At 50.4% G+C, this 13,826-nt stretch overlaps 2 protein-coding genes across 7 annotated transcripts in view; one reads left to right on the forward strand and one right to left on the reverse strand.

The window, feature by feature from the left end:
• Positions 1–5,949, forward strand: part of Fam168b (family with sequence similarity 168 member B) — a 31,755-nt gene extending 25,806 nt beyond the window's left edge. For all 4 annotated transcript variants that reach the window (XM_075980493.1, XM_075980490.1, XM_075980491.1 and 1 more), the window contains 2 exons: positions 936–1,065; positions 1,781–5,949. In XM_075980493.1, the coding sequence (XP_075836608.1) occupies positions 936–1,048 (113 nt within the window). In that variant the 3' untranslated portion in view covers positions 1,049–1,065; positions 1,781–5,949. The remainder of the gene's footprint in view (positions 1–935; positions 1,066–1,780) is intronic.
• Positions 5,950–6,479: 530 nt separating this feature from the next.
• The window catches only part of Arhgef4 (Rho guanine nucleotide exchange factor 4), a 143,144-nt gene continuing 135,797 nt past the window's right edge, over positions 6,480–13,826 (reverse strand). For all 3 annotated transcript variants that reach the window (XM_075980487.1, XM_075980488.1, XM_075980489.1), the window contains 8 exons: positions 12,958–13,137; positions 12,579–12,758; positions 11,821–12,053; positions 11,330–11,459; positions 9,490–9,621; positions 8,694–8,937; positions 8,010–8,087; positions 6,480–7,534 (listed from right to left, as the gene is read on the reverse strand). In XM_075980487.1, the coding sequence (XP_075836602.1) occupies positions 7,383–7,534; positions 8,010–8,087; positions 8,694–8,937; positions 9,490–9,621; positions 11,330–11,459; positions 11,821–12,053; positions 12,579–12,758; positions 12,958–13,137 (1,329 nt within the window). In that variant the 3' untranslated portion in view covers positions 6,480–7,382. The remainder of the gene's footprint in view (positions 7,535–8,009; positions 8,088–8,693; positions 8,938–9,489; positions 9,622–11,329; positions 11,460–11,820; positions 12,054–12,578; positions 12,759–12,957; positions 13,138–13,826) is intronic.

The following is a 13,826-nucleotide window of genomic DNA, read 5'->3' on the forward strand; positions in this document are numbered from 1 at the left end:
ACCTGCCTGTGTCTCCCAAGTGCTGGGGTTAGAGGTGTACGCCACCTGGCTTCAATCCATTCTTGAGAAAATTTTCCTGGACTTCAATATAAGGAAATCATTGTCATACTTAGATCCGTGAGATTCTGTTTATTTCTGCTTAGAATCTCCACTTGATGTGTCCAAGTTTGTTGCTAAAATGAAGACTAGCATAGACTGCTGCTGCCTGAGGGTTTAACCTCAGTCATGCAGGCCATTGCTGAGTGTACATGCTTATGGGATATAGGACCACCTCGTGCGTGTGTGTTCACGCTCTTTGTCGCTTTCTCCTCCTCCCTATCTCCTCTCTTGTGTGCTGTTTTTGTCTCTTCCCCTTCTCTCCCTCCCTCCAGTATACAGCTCTGTGTTAAGTATACCCACGCTGCCGTGAAACGGGTCTCCAGAACGTTCACCCTGCAAATCTAAAACCCTCTATCCATTAAACAAATACTCTTCTTTTTCCTTCCACTGGTCTGGGTTCTGCCTCTGAATCTGACAGCTTCAGAACCTCACGTAAGTGGGAACATGTGCTGTCCTTTCCTCACTGGCTTTTTCACTGAGCACAGTAATCTCAAGAGTTCACTTCGGGTACTCACATGTCGGATTTTCTTTCCTTTTTAAGGGCAGTAATACTCCCTTTCTCATTTTATAGCCATGTCATCTGGCAGAATTAGTGTGTATGACCTGAAGGGGAGTAACAAGCATATTATGACCACAGACTGCTGTGGTTATAATACCTTTCAGCACTTCGGGATAGTCTGTTACAGAGTTTTGACCACTGGATCAAGACCGTTCCTCTTCCCTTGTATATCCCTTCACAAGTAATTCAGGTCATCATGTGCTTTTTCAGTGGTGAAGATCTGCTCTCTGGAGAGGTCACATGTCCCTTTTGTATGAAGTGTCTCCCTTTCTTCCAGGTACCCTGTTGACTGCTCATTCTCCAACTCCTGTCGCCCCTCACCCAGTCACTGTCCCCACATACCGAGCCCCAGGAACACCCACCTACAGCTATGTGCCCCCTCAGTGGTGATTACCCTGCAAATTAATGTAAGTACTTGTCAGGTATGCTGGCTGAGCCGGTCTTGGTGAAGTGCATTTCCCTGAGGAAGTGGGAAGCTGACCTCAGACTTAGCACTGTTCCAGTTTGCTTCGCTGATAAAACTAAGCAAAACCAGCTTGGGGAAGGGAAGGGTTAGTCCACCATAAGGGGAGTCTGAGGCAGGAACTGAAGCACAGACCATGGAAGTTGACTGCTGATTGGCTCGCTCCCTCCAGAGCTCAGCTACCTTCCTTATATTTCCTAGTCCTTCTGCCCAGGGATCACAGCTCTAGACCGTACCTCATTAATTAGCAGTCAAGAAAATGCCACACAAACATGCCTACAGGCCAGCCTGGTGGAAGCAGCTCCTGTTCTTCTATTGAGATTTCCTCTTGCTAAGCACTAAGAGAAAGGTGCACCTGCTCTTTACATGGGGACAGTGCAGAACTTTGTTTTTATTCTTATGGAGATGTCCCAAAGCAGAGGAAGAAAGGAGCCATTGAGTGTTAAATATTTCACACTGCATCTTGCTGCTTCTGTAATGGGCATGTTTCACCCTTCTGCTTGCTGCAGTTTGTAGGGTTCCAATTAGAATAGGGGCATGGGGCACAGGGTATCTCTGGTATAGGGAACAAGTGCAGCAGTTGTGGCTACTGCTGTCCTCTGGAGTTTTTGAGGCAGAGGTGCCAAGAGCCTGTATGACTGTTTGTCATTCTTTCCCAGATTTGAGGATGGAGCTGTGCAGTCACTTCATTGGGTTCCACAGCTGGTGCTGCAGGCCTTGTGCCTCCAACCAGGACTTTCTTCTTAATGCTCTCGACACTTAGCTAAACACGACTGCATCCCAGCCCAGCAGGTCCCAGCTCGCTAGTCTCCAACTAACTCTGGGTTGGTTTTAAAGCAAATCCTGTTTTGTGGACTGCCTGGCAATTTTTTTAGCTAACTGTAATGATAAAAAGGGAGTATTGCTCTATTCTGAATCATATCTAGTTGAATGCATGTTTATAAAAACAAACACAAAAAGCTTGCTCAATCTACCTGCAGTGGCTGATGCAAAACCATCACATGCAGAATCCAAAGGACTGGACTGTGTTCTTCAGCCTGTGCCATTCATGCACTGTTGTCATGTATGCTGAGTCTCCAAGTTACACGTGTGCAAGTGAATGTCCTCAAGAAGCACCTAGAGTACTGCAGGGGATTCTTGGGGTGGTGAGGGTTGCCAGGTAGGGACACAGACTTGTAGTTTTCAGCAACCTGTGTTTTTGGCACTGACGAACCTGGAGGGAGCTGCAGGGACTGGGAGAGAGTGAGTCTGTGGTGGCTCCAGAGCAGCAGCAGGTATAGTAGGGTCCTCTCCTTCATTTCAGCTCAAGTGTGGTCTGAGAAGCAGGGATGTACTGAAGCCCACCAGGAAATGAGAGCTGGGAGCCAGTAGAGCTGGGATGAAGAGTGGTCTGTGTGTCAGGAGAGCAGTGTCTCTGCCATCTGAATTTCCATTGTGCATCTTACAGGATATGTTCTGTGTATCTGTTGGGACTGTTGGGAAAGTCCAGTGTAGAACTAAACTGTCTTCCTAGGAAGGAGGATGTCAAAGAGGAGCGGCCACACTGAGGTGGAATTGTCTTTTGCTTTATTTTGCTTAGGGAATCGTCCCTTTCTTTTCCCCCTGAGAAATAATTGAGTCCGCTAAAAACACACAAGCACAGCTGTATTCACCCACAAAGAAGGGCAGAGATGTCAGTTGTGTGCTGTGGGGAGTGGTGTATATTTAAGACTGGTTCAAAGGGAATAAGTGTATTTTAAGTTAGTTCCCATGTTTCTTGTAGAGAAGCAGGGCTGAGATTATGTCTAAAAATGTAGAAGTAATGTAGCTTGTCCCGGGGTCATTCACCTGATGATGACCTGTCCTTTTGTGTCTAGCTGGGGTGAGGCCTTGAAAGTCTGTATAAATGTCCTGTGAGCCCATTTTGCCACCTTTTTCTGACAGCACTCAGAACCAAGCAAATGTGGAGAGTGGAAAGGGCCAGACAGTTTTGGACTATACTTGCCTGTCCAGATGTGTTGTGGGAAAGATTTTGAGTGTGTAATCTGAGTATGTACATAAGATATCAAGAAGGTTCTTTTTGCCTGTATATTCCCAGCTTGAATCTGTGAGAGTGTTTCTGTTTAGTGTGGGTCAGAAGGGCAGGACCTTTCTGGGGGCCGTCAAGTGGGGATGTGTTTTGTTTTGTTCCCCCGTTGAAGTGCTTGGGTTTTGGTTGGAAGGGGTGCTTGTCTCTGGCAGCAAGGTCAGGGCTTCCAAGTTGGTGTGGAGGTCGCCTCATTAGCAATCAGCTTGACTGGAGGGTGGGTCATCCGAACATTGAGCCTTTGGAAACCTTATTTTTATAGTCGTGCTCCTCATAATTTGTTTCTAGCATTTTATTTTATAAGAAGCTGTGGAAAATTTCTGCATGGATCAGTGTAAACACAAGAGTTCTCATTCCTAATATCCATGAACATAGAATGTTTATGGATGAATATGTTTAATTGCCTCATGAGCACTTAACCGTGTGTGTGTGGGGTGAGTGTGTGTGTGTGCGCATGTGTGTGTAGAGTAAGAATGCACACAGTGCACAGAGATAGAAACATTTGCTGTAGGCACATAGCTTGTATCTGTACTTCATGTTGGGATTCCCATCTGTGCAGTGGATGGTTTGCAGTGTTGCTGGTTCAAGGTTTCCCCTGGACCCAACAGAGAGAGAGTGGTTTTCCCAAGTGAATGATGATAGATAGTGGAACAAATGTACCCGTGATTTTCGCATGTGTTTTAAAAGGCTCCCTCACCCATCCCAACTAAACATACCTGTCTCTCTGCCTGTGAAGGATAGGGTTGTTTGCCTACAGCAGGAAGTTAGCAAGTCCTTGGGTCTGCTCGCAGCTGCACACAGTGTGTGTTCCACAGGCCCCGCGTTCTCAGGAGAAAGAATAGTGGGATGCCATCCCCTCCTGCTGATCCCTCAGCTTCACACACTTGCCCTGTAACTGGTAACAGACCATTCCTTTTCTTTCAAATTGAATTGAGTGGCTATCAGACACTTGTGTATTATCCAGCTCATCTGTGTGGAAGCCTTTTCTGTTGTGAAACCATCAGGCCATCACCTGTGGAATCTGCTGGGGACAGATCTCACTGTCAGGTGAAAATCTGGGCATACGGATAGTAACAGACTGTCACAGGTGGTGTTCAACATAGTCAGTCTAAAATTTAGGACTAGAACTCGGGCCAGTATTCTATTATACAGCTGCATAGGTATCCCCAAAATATTGAGGAACATTCCAAGAAAGTGTGTTTTTTATGTGTGTGACATTCCCAACTAGAGTCCTTCAGCTGAATTCTTTTAGAAAGTAAGGCAGGCAAAGGGCCTGATTCTATGAACATGGACATCATTGCTCGGGTTTTTTTTCTTTTTAATTTTTTAAAATTTTTAAAGTTTATTCTCTACTGCCTTCCTCTGCTGCTGCTATTTGTAGTTTAAAGCTCAGTAGCGCTGTTGGGTTTTTAAAGAACCTGCGAGCTCCCTGAGAAGTAAGGCCACCATCAGGATTGGGCTAGTGAGGTTACAGGCATGGAAGGCGTGCTCTTCCAGAACGTTTGTCTCCTGTCTTGTGGTCTTCCTTGGAAGAACCATTGAGTGGCTGTTGGCTGACCAACATTCTGGGGAGCAGCTATTGAGTGTTTTGCAGAGGTGGTGTTTCTAACAGGAGGGGTAATGGATGTTTCTTTGAGGATATGCTAGAGTGAGGGGAATCTCATTGAGGATCTTTCAGCTCACCGGCTTCCGACTTGGGCCTTTGTGAGTGAGTGTGCTTGTGGTTGAGAGAGGCTGGCAGGCATAAACCTTAAACACTGGCGCCACTTCAGATTTCCTCAGCTCTCCTTTCTGAATATTGGAGTACAGTATTACTGTGGGACCACCTCTCATTCGGCAGCTGACATCTGTAGTTGTGTACCTGGCACTGCTGGATGGCACAGGACCTCCTAAGGTGCAGTGGCAGTTACAGCTGCTGGTCCTTTTCTCTGGTGCTTTCTGAAGGTTGCTGGAGGGCAGGAGGGCAGCTGGCTGAACAGTGGAGTGTGGAGCTTACTCATGTCTAGCGCACCTCCCGGGTTTGCATAGTTCTTGAATTATTTCTCCTGCCCAGTCTTCAACGTTTGATGGACTGATTCCCAGAAAGGATAATATGGTTTCGTAGGAATAGTTAAAATTATTCCCCATATCTTATAGGATTCCTTTCCCCCTAACCCCTCTTCATTTAAGAACAGAAAACCTGTGGAATAAATCTTACTAGAATTATGGGATGGGAGGCAGCAGCTTTTTGGTCTAGGAACTGCCGTAGTTGTACATGAGATGCGAGGACCTGATTGGCATAGCAGGCAGCTCCCAGGGTAGGGCTGTGGGTGGGTCTGGTGCAGACTGTGGGCAGTATAATAGACCAGTTAGGTCACACTGGGGACTGGCTCCCAGAAGGGTTATTGTGGCAGCTGGAGGCCCCAAGGAGCCTGATAGGCTGTGACTGAAAGAAAAGGTTCTTCTTTTTTTAAACTTTTATTTTTAAATAATCTTTTTTACACTGTTTTCTTGGTACTTTTTTTATGCTTAAGTCAGCATTGTCTTCCAGTGTTAAAGGCATCCCTTGCCTCTTCATTGAACTTATGTGTCAATACAATAGGAATGGACAGACTGTCCATCCCGAGCCAGTTCAACTAAATGTAAATTCATACTGTTTTAATTTTTTATGCAATCTGATGAGTAGATGAGCTCAGATTTAAAATCCTTAAAAGCACGTTTATTGTAACAGGAATTGTTATGTATTAATACTGCAGTTTTCAATAAAGATTGACTTGTGTTGCATATTATGTTTTCTTTTTTCTTGTGAGTTTTGTCAGAGGTGATGTCCTGACTGGCATATGCTGCTACTTCTCCCAGGCAGGAGATTGCCAGTGGGTTGGGGTGAGGCTGTGTGTTCAGTGGAGGGGTTCATCCTGGGTAATGTAGGAGGTGGAGGCTTGTGTAGCTCTCTACATAAACTCCCGTGCCCTTCAGTTCAGTGAGGAGGATGCTGGAACTCAGAAATACCACCACACCCATCCCCTTAGCTCACATATGCCAATTACCTGGATCCTCCAGGGGCTAGGAGGAAGTCTGGGTACCTACTGCCGTCGGTGGCTCTTTGACTTGCTTTCCTCCTCCTCCCTTTGGACGTCTACAGTAGCTTAGCCCACTTCTGCCAGGAGCCCTCTGGCTGTGGCCTCATGAGCAACACTTCCCTAGGCTGAGAACAGAGTAGCTGAGGGCAGAGAAGGGTACCAGCCCCAGGAGGAATGGGCCAGCACACGGAAGAGGAAATTCACACGTACATCAACAATTGATCAGCAGCCAGGTTACTTTTCTGAAGTTTCTTTATGAAATTAAATGTGGTTTCTGGATTAGAGAAGGTACAGTGCAAGAGTAACTGACCATGCTTCTGAATCCTATGGGCTCTGCACGATATGCAGGCCTGGCTGTGTGCCCCATGAGTCAGTCCATGCTAGGCCACAGAATTCAGTCCTTATGGCTTCTCACACTCACTAGGTAAGGCAATCTTTCTGTGTCATTAACAGTTCTCCATTGTTAGAGGAACAACACGACAGAATCATAATGAAAAGGGACTGGGTTTGTGTACAGCCACCCCAGCTACAGGGAACTGCCACTAACCTGGAACCAAGTACACGGCTGACTATGGTTTTCTTCTCATTGCACATGTCACAAAGAGGGTGTCTGGCAGCCAGCAGTGTCTAGAGGAGCCAGGAAGCATAAGGACAGCTATGGATAGAGTTAGGAGTGCAGAATTCCTGGTTCCTGACCTCCGAAGTTGCAAGTGGGCTGGGGGCCTGAAGGACAAATGGAGAGCAGAGGGGCACACACCTGCTTTTGCAGTGGCTCATGGCCACAGACTTTGGTCTCCTGCCCAGAGGAAACAGGAGTGGAGATAAGCTTTCCACAGAATGTCCAGAGCAGATGAGCCCGATTTGCACAGCCTGGCCAGTGGTGGTTCTGAGCTGTGGCTTGCAGGCTCACCATGGTGGAGGCCCTGCGCAGGTCCAGAGTATAGGCAGAGGCTGGTACCCGTGCAACACTGCACTAGCAGTGGGGAAGAGGCCAGAGTCGGGACCCAGACTTAATACAGCTCTGGTGCTTTACCCGTTCACTTCCACTTTGCAAACCAGGCAGAGGGCATGATGGAATAGGCCTCAAGGGAAGGCTGGCTCCACCAAGTGCTGTCAGATTGTCCGATAGGTGCTGGCTCACTTCCGGAAAGGTGCCAGTCTGCTGAGGCTGTGCCAGAAGTGAGATGGCTTCCGCCTGGGCTCTGCTAGCACCAACACCTGCTGCTGGGGCCGGCTGGCAGGCAAGGATGGATGCTTGTGGCGGGTCAGGTAGCCTGGCCTACCGATAGCTGGGCAGGGAGAGACAGCAGGGGTCACAAGGTGGAAGGCAGAGGGGTTCATCTGTGGGTTCTGTTGCAGACACTTCGTGGGGATAGTTTGCCACACAGGATCTGCTTTCCAGGGGCTTAACCACAATACATAGGACCCCAGGGTATCAAGAGCTTTTGGCCTGAGGCTGGCCAGGGCCACTGTCCAAGGCATGGGATGCCTGCCTTCATCTACGGAGAGGGAGAGGTGGCTCCCTCCCAGGCAGCTGTGATGTGGCTATTAGCAGCCTGGGAAAGTGAGCACTGTAGCCCCTGGTACCACTAGGAGATCAGAGGTGTCAAGCGAAAACTGTACTGACCAACCACTCTTGTCATCTGCGGCCCTTATCACCTTTGGAAACATACACCCGTAAAGACAGTGGACACCTCCAAAGACCCAGACGGAAACGTGATCAATGCTGGAACTGCCCGAGGAGTAGGATGGTTCCCCATTTACCTTTAGGCTTCCCTGTGGCCTGCTGCTTGCTGGCGTTCAGCATGGCCTGCTTCCTCTGCATCTCAGTGATGGAGAAACCTGGAGGAAGGGCACACATGAGATCCCGCCTTGCCTTCTTCAACTGCCCATGTGCCTCCTTGGAGGGCTTTCTGGTCCAGGTAATATCTGTCCTCCCAGTGCCCCATGCCTATCATACTTTACAGGCTGGCACGGCAGGGGACTGCTCCCTCACCTGCTCAACCACCCTTTCTTGCCAACCAAGGGAGAGAGCAAAGATCCCTTGAGCCACCACTTCATTCCCTCCCTTGACCCTATGACCCCTTCCCATTTCTCTCCTCCAGCTTTCTCTATGCTGCTGTGGAGGCTTTTTCCCAAACCACAGCATGAAGCTGGAGATCTAGGCATAGGAAAGGATGGGAAAGGACTCTAGTACCCACCCCATGCTCTCCCAGGGCTTGAGTTGGTTGGAAGGGGACTCCCCCTGGTCTCAAAAGATGGGCACATTCAGTGAGGCTGACCACAGAGGAAGGGCCCTTTATGCCAGAGGGGTGAGCACAGCAGAGCCTGTGCCGAGAGGTTTCTGCAGCCTCACCTAGCCCTAGGCACGATCTCATTCTCAAGATGGCGCTGAGCACCTGGTAGGTGGGCCCCAGAAACTAGGCAAGGCCCAGCAGGGTCTCCCACCTGTCTCCTGGTCCAGCCGCACCTGCTCCCTCTCCCTGGCAAAGGCCTTCAACCAGCGCTGCTTCTGTTCTGGCTTCCTGGCACACAGTAAGTGGCTGTCGCCCGTGGCACCACAGTACAGACGGAAGGCATTCTTGACGCTCATATGGAGGTCACGGTCCTTCCCGTCTTCCACATCCACCACCTCCAGGTCATCCATGTCCAGCCGGCCCTTGTAGTACAACACGTCCCGGCGGAGCAGGTCCTGCCAGATGCTACCCTGAGCCCTGGCTGCCCAGCAGCCTGTCTGACCACCTGGTCACGCCCACTCCCACCCCCAGCCACTGATGGACAGACAGGACAGTCTTTGTCTTTGAGGTGCACATTGACAGGTGGGCAGAAAGCCCCAGAAACTAAAGCAGCAGCCCACATGGTATGGGAGAGCAGAGAGAACAAGGAAGGCTTCGTGCATGGGGCCATTGTGCCGTGGTTGAAAGAAGCAGAAGCTAGCAGTAAAGAGGCCAGAGGCTGCGGGAATCAGAGAACTCAGGAGACGGAAGCAAAGGCTTGCAGGGAGAGGTCTGAGGAGCAAGCAGGGACCAGTTCAGGAAGGAGGGTGTTCTGAACAGCAAGCACACTGTTCCAACAGCTACCCCAGTGTCCCTGGGCACGCTCTATAGAGAGTCAGTCCTAAAGGCCTGGAGACAGGAAATGGCCAGGGTAGAGTCGGCCAGGCCCTTTACTTCTAGACAGGAGCCCCAGCCCTTACTGCTCTCCTATATGAAACTGGTCCAGCAAAGCAGGGGGGTTCGGATACCTTTTTACAGTAGATGAGCTGACGGTCAAAGAGAAAAAACATTCTCTGCTGACTCTTGGCTTGAGGCTGTGTTACACGGGTCAGCTCCCCCGAGTAGATGAGTTCTGAGCTCCTGACCAGGAGATCTTCCCCCTGAGTGAACCCCAAGGAGAGCCATGAGGTAAGTGTACCCAACCTTAGACTCTACTCCCTGCCTCTCTTGTTGGTGAGCCTTCCCACTGAATTGTGCCAGGCCAACAAAAGGGGATAACAGACACCCTTAAAGCCCAAAGCAGTTCTTGGGACCTTGAGGGTGTGGCTGTGGGAGGTGAATGAAGGCAGACCTGACCATCCTGTGGAGTAGGACTTCAGTGTAGCCTGTGGGCCTTCTGAGAACTTGATGTGCCACTGTAAGGTGCACAGTGATTTCAAAGGGTAGGAAACTGGAAAATACATTTGGATGTACTGAGTTAAATAAAATGTCAAAGCCCAGTTCAGTCATTTTCATTTTGTATGTATGTGTTCCACATGTGCATTTATGTATGAGTGTGGGGGCCAGAGGTCAACGCAAGGTGTCTTCATCACTTTCCATCCTTTTGTTAAACTTTTATTAAGTATATTTATTGTGGGAGGGGAGGGGTGGATGCCCATGTGCCACAGTGTGTGGCGGTCAGAGGACACCTTGCAGGAGCCTCTCTTTCCACCACAGGGGTCTTGGAGACTTAAGTCAGCTTTGGCAGCAGGCACCTTTACCTGCTCAGTCATCTCACTGACTCCGGCTGGCTGGCCAGAAAGCTTCAGGGATCCTGTCTCTAACCATCTGGGACTGGGATACATCCGTCACCATGCCTGGCTTTTTATGCGGATGCTGGAAATCGGAATTCCCATGTGCGTGTGCCCTGCGCAGCAGGGGCCTCACTGTCTGAGCCATCGCCCCCACCCCACTGTGTTTTTACTTTTGGCAAATGGCTACTAGAAAGTACAGAATCCTAGACATGGCTCATGTTTTCTTTTGAATGGACAGTGCTGCTTTAGAGAAAAAATAGGTTTTGGCAGGAACTTGCCCCTGCAGGTGAATGTATTTAGGACCCGAAACTGGCAGTCTGGCGCTGTTGGCAGCTGTCCATTTGGGGATGACTGTGCTTTCCAGTCCTTGACCAAGCACGGGCTCAAAACCAGTCTACTGCATTGTCCTGCTCCCCTACCCAAGGCTTAGGAGTCGGTGTAAGGGCAGGGCCTATGCCTCTACTTCTCTGTAGCTCATTCGGGCATGCTTCCACTTACTTTCCTATCCTTTCAGCTGGCATGGCATACCATGGCTCCAGATGGGTACAGACTAGAGGTGGCTAGTTGCCGGGTGCAGAGGAGCAGAGTCCTCCTGCCCCCACACCTCTAGGGAGCGGGCATGATAGTCGTCAGTTTACAGAAGGCAAGACTAGCAGATCCATGGGAATGCTCAGCTCAGAAAAGCTGACAAAGCCTTGACATGGGAGGATCCATTTCTGGTCCCACTATTGGCTCCAATCTCAACTCTTGACAATTCCAGAAGGTATCTAAAACTTAGCAGTCCAGCCTGTCTCTTAGGGCAGAGAAACAGACCAAGATGTCTTAAGAAACACAGTTCCTTGGGATAGGGCTGCCCTTGGGCTGGTGGTGGCTAGAAGGTGTGTGGTGGTGTACACAGGAAGGAGACCATTACGTGCCAAGGTAAGGCACCACCAAGGAAAGGCCCAGTGCAAGAGAGAACCTGTCTTCCAGTAGGTCCTGGGAGTGCAGTGGATCCCTGCTTCTGGTCCCCTCTGGACAAGAACAGTTTTCAAGCAAGGACCCCACAGTATTTTCTGGGCACTAGGGCCCTCACCTCCCAGTCCTCTATGGAGCTCTGCCACTGAGCAATCTTGTCGATGTTTTCAAGTCTCCGTTTCCGTTCATTGATGAGCTGGGCCACGTTCTTCATAGCATGCAAGGCAGCCTCAACGTTCTTAAAGTCCCTGGGGCAGAAGAGACAGAAATGTGCAGCGAACTGGGGAGCAGAAAGAGCTGTAGAGTCCCCAGAGGCCCTTCCATGTAAAGTTGTCACCTCTGGGCTGTATATCATGGCCACAGCCATCCGGTACATAGCCTCTCTCCTCCATAACTGGTAGGTAGAACAGCTTAATAGTCTATTGACGAATATCCTCCCCTACTCCAGTAGATCTCAGGGTGGTGGGCTTGCTTTACCTAAGCTATTTCCCAGTGCCCAAAGCGGTACCCACCATTCTGCAACTGGTACCCACACTATAAATATTCGATTGGCTGGCTGATGGCATGCAGAGTCTCAGGCAGCTCCCCTCACCACCTCGTGCCCTCTACCTGTGCTGGGGGTGTGTGTACTTGAGCAGCTCTGCCAACTGGAGGGGATACTTGCAGATCTTCTGCACAGGGGTCAGTAGAAAGCCATCCAGGGAGATGTCAATCATTCTTTGCAGCAGCCGGCAGGCCTCGAAGAAGTACACGTACTTGCTGAGCTTGGTGAGCCGGGAGAGCTCCACACAGGCGTTGGGGTGGTTGTTGCAGTACTCAGAATAGATCTGGAAGTCTGCTTGCTGGGGGCACAGCTGAAGGTCAGGATGGCTGTCTCCTGTTTGCCCAGGCAACAGGCCACAGCCATGAGGTGAGAGGGACAGGAATCTCTGCATTTGTTTTAGGAACTGGTTCTACCGACTTGGCTGGGTACAAGCCATGTGCTGTCATCCCAGGGATGGGAAAAACCTGTGCTACCATGCCCATCCTCGGAGCCACTCAGCTTTCCCAGCAGGGCTTCCAGGAGGAATTCTGATTGTGCATTTGTTATTTATCTTTTAATGAAATCATCAGGAAGGGTTATCAAGGCTAAGCAGGTAAGACCTTGAAAGGTAGAGAGAATCCCTTAGCTGCTTCAGCAGAGGACAAGACAGCTTCTGCCCAGTAAGGCTAGCAGCTTCTATCTGTGAACCTGGTTGTGGGAAATTCTGGGAAGACATAAAGCAAGGGAGCCATGCAGAAAGACAACAGGATTGGGGAGTAGGAGGGGCAGGTACTGCTGCTCTAGGGCTCAGGGATCCTAGCAGGATGTGTCCAGACGCACTCACGTGTTCCAGAAAGCAGGCACCCAGCTCGCTCAGGTGTGGCCGCTCTGTGTTGAACTTCTGCTCCAGAGCCTTCACGAAGGCCTTCTGGCAGCGGTAGATGTCCTCAATGTTCCCGAAGATGGTGCGCAGTTGCTCTTCACTGAACATGTCCTCCCGCTTTCGGCACTGGCGGACATAGCCCTGGGAAATGGGGTTGGGCCCACGCTCGCTCTCTAGGGACCCACCTGCCTACCCTTCCACGTGCCACGCCCCCCCCCCCCCCCCCCCCGCACCAGTCCACTTCACCACCTGGCCCCACCCATCCTGTTCTACTCATAGCTTAGGGTCACACATTTCATAATCCTCACCTCGCCAAGCAAGCCCTGCCTGCCTTCCTCACCTCGCAGATGTCTCGAAGGTGCTTGATATAGTCCCTCTCAGTGCTGAGGATCTCATTGATGACGTTGGTGCGCATCTGGTCCTTGCAGCTCTGGGCCTCTGGGACGTTGTCGTCAGCCTCTCCAGCCCCGGCCCGCGGGGCCTCATAGTCATCCGCGGGCTCATCCTGGTTCACCCGCAGCTAGACAATACAAAACAAACGAGTGCCTGCCATCCTCCTTATCACTCCCTGAACTCTGCTCCAGGGCATTGGGAATAGAGGTCAGCAGCTCCCACGGACTGGACACACAGGTCATACCTGCCATTTCCCTGCAACTACCTCCTACGCACAAGGAAGGCCAGGCCAGGGTGGGGGATGGTGGGGTTTGATGACCACAGCTGATATCAAATTCACCCCTCTAGGAGGGTTGTGTTCTCAGCAGTGATTAGAGCAAGCACTAGGAATTTCTGAACCAGACCTCTCACCAGGTGACAGGTGGTTAGCTACTAAGTTTAGGAAAGGGCGGGGGGGGGGGGGCGGGTCTGCAAAGGAGAGGTTCTTGAGTACCTGGGAATCCCCTCCCTTTGGGAGTCTAATTCAAAATGTCCTTCTCAGATGCAGCCTAAGTTGGAACTGGGTCACCTGCTCTCCTGGGTATGACTTCACTGTCTATGCCTCCTGAGATTTCTACCTCTCAGGGCTGTCTGTATGTTACATGTTCCCCACACACCTCAATGAAAACATAGTTGTGGGTAGAAGGCATGGTTTGCTTGAAGCAGTGGTATGCTAAAGCATCATAGTCTTATATTTCTGACCTGTGTTTCTCTCTAGCCCGGGAGGGCCGTGAGCAAGAGCCTGGGAGAGCGCGCGTGCGAGCGTGCGTGCGTGCG

Source organism: Microtus pennsylvanicus, chromosome 7 (assembly GCF_037038515.1).
Source record: "Microtus pennsylvanicus isolate mMicPen1 chromosome 7, mMicPen1.hap1, whole genome shotgun sequence".
NCBI lineage: Eukaryota > Metazoa > Chordata > Mammalia > Rodentia > Cricetidae > Microtus > Microtus pennsylvanicus.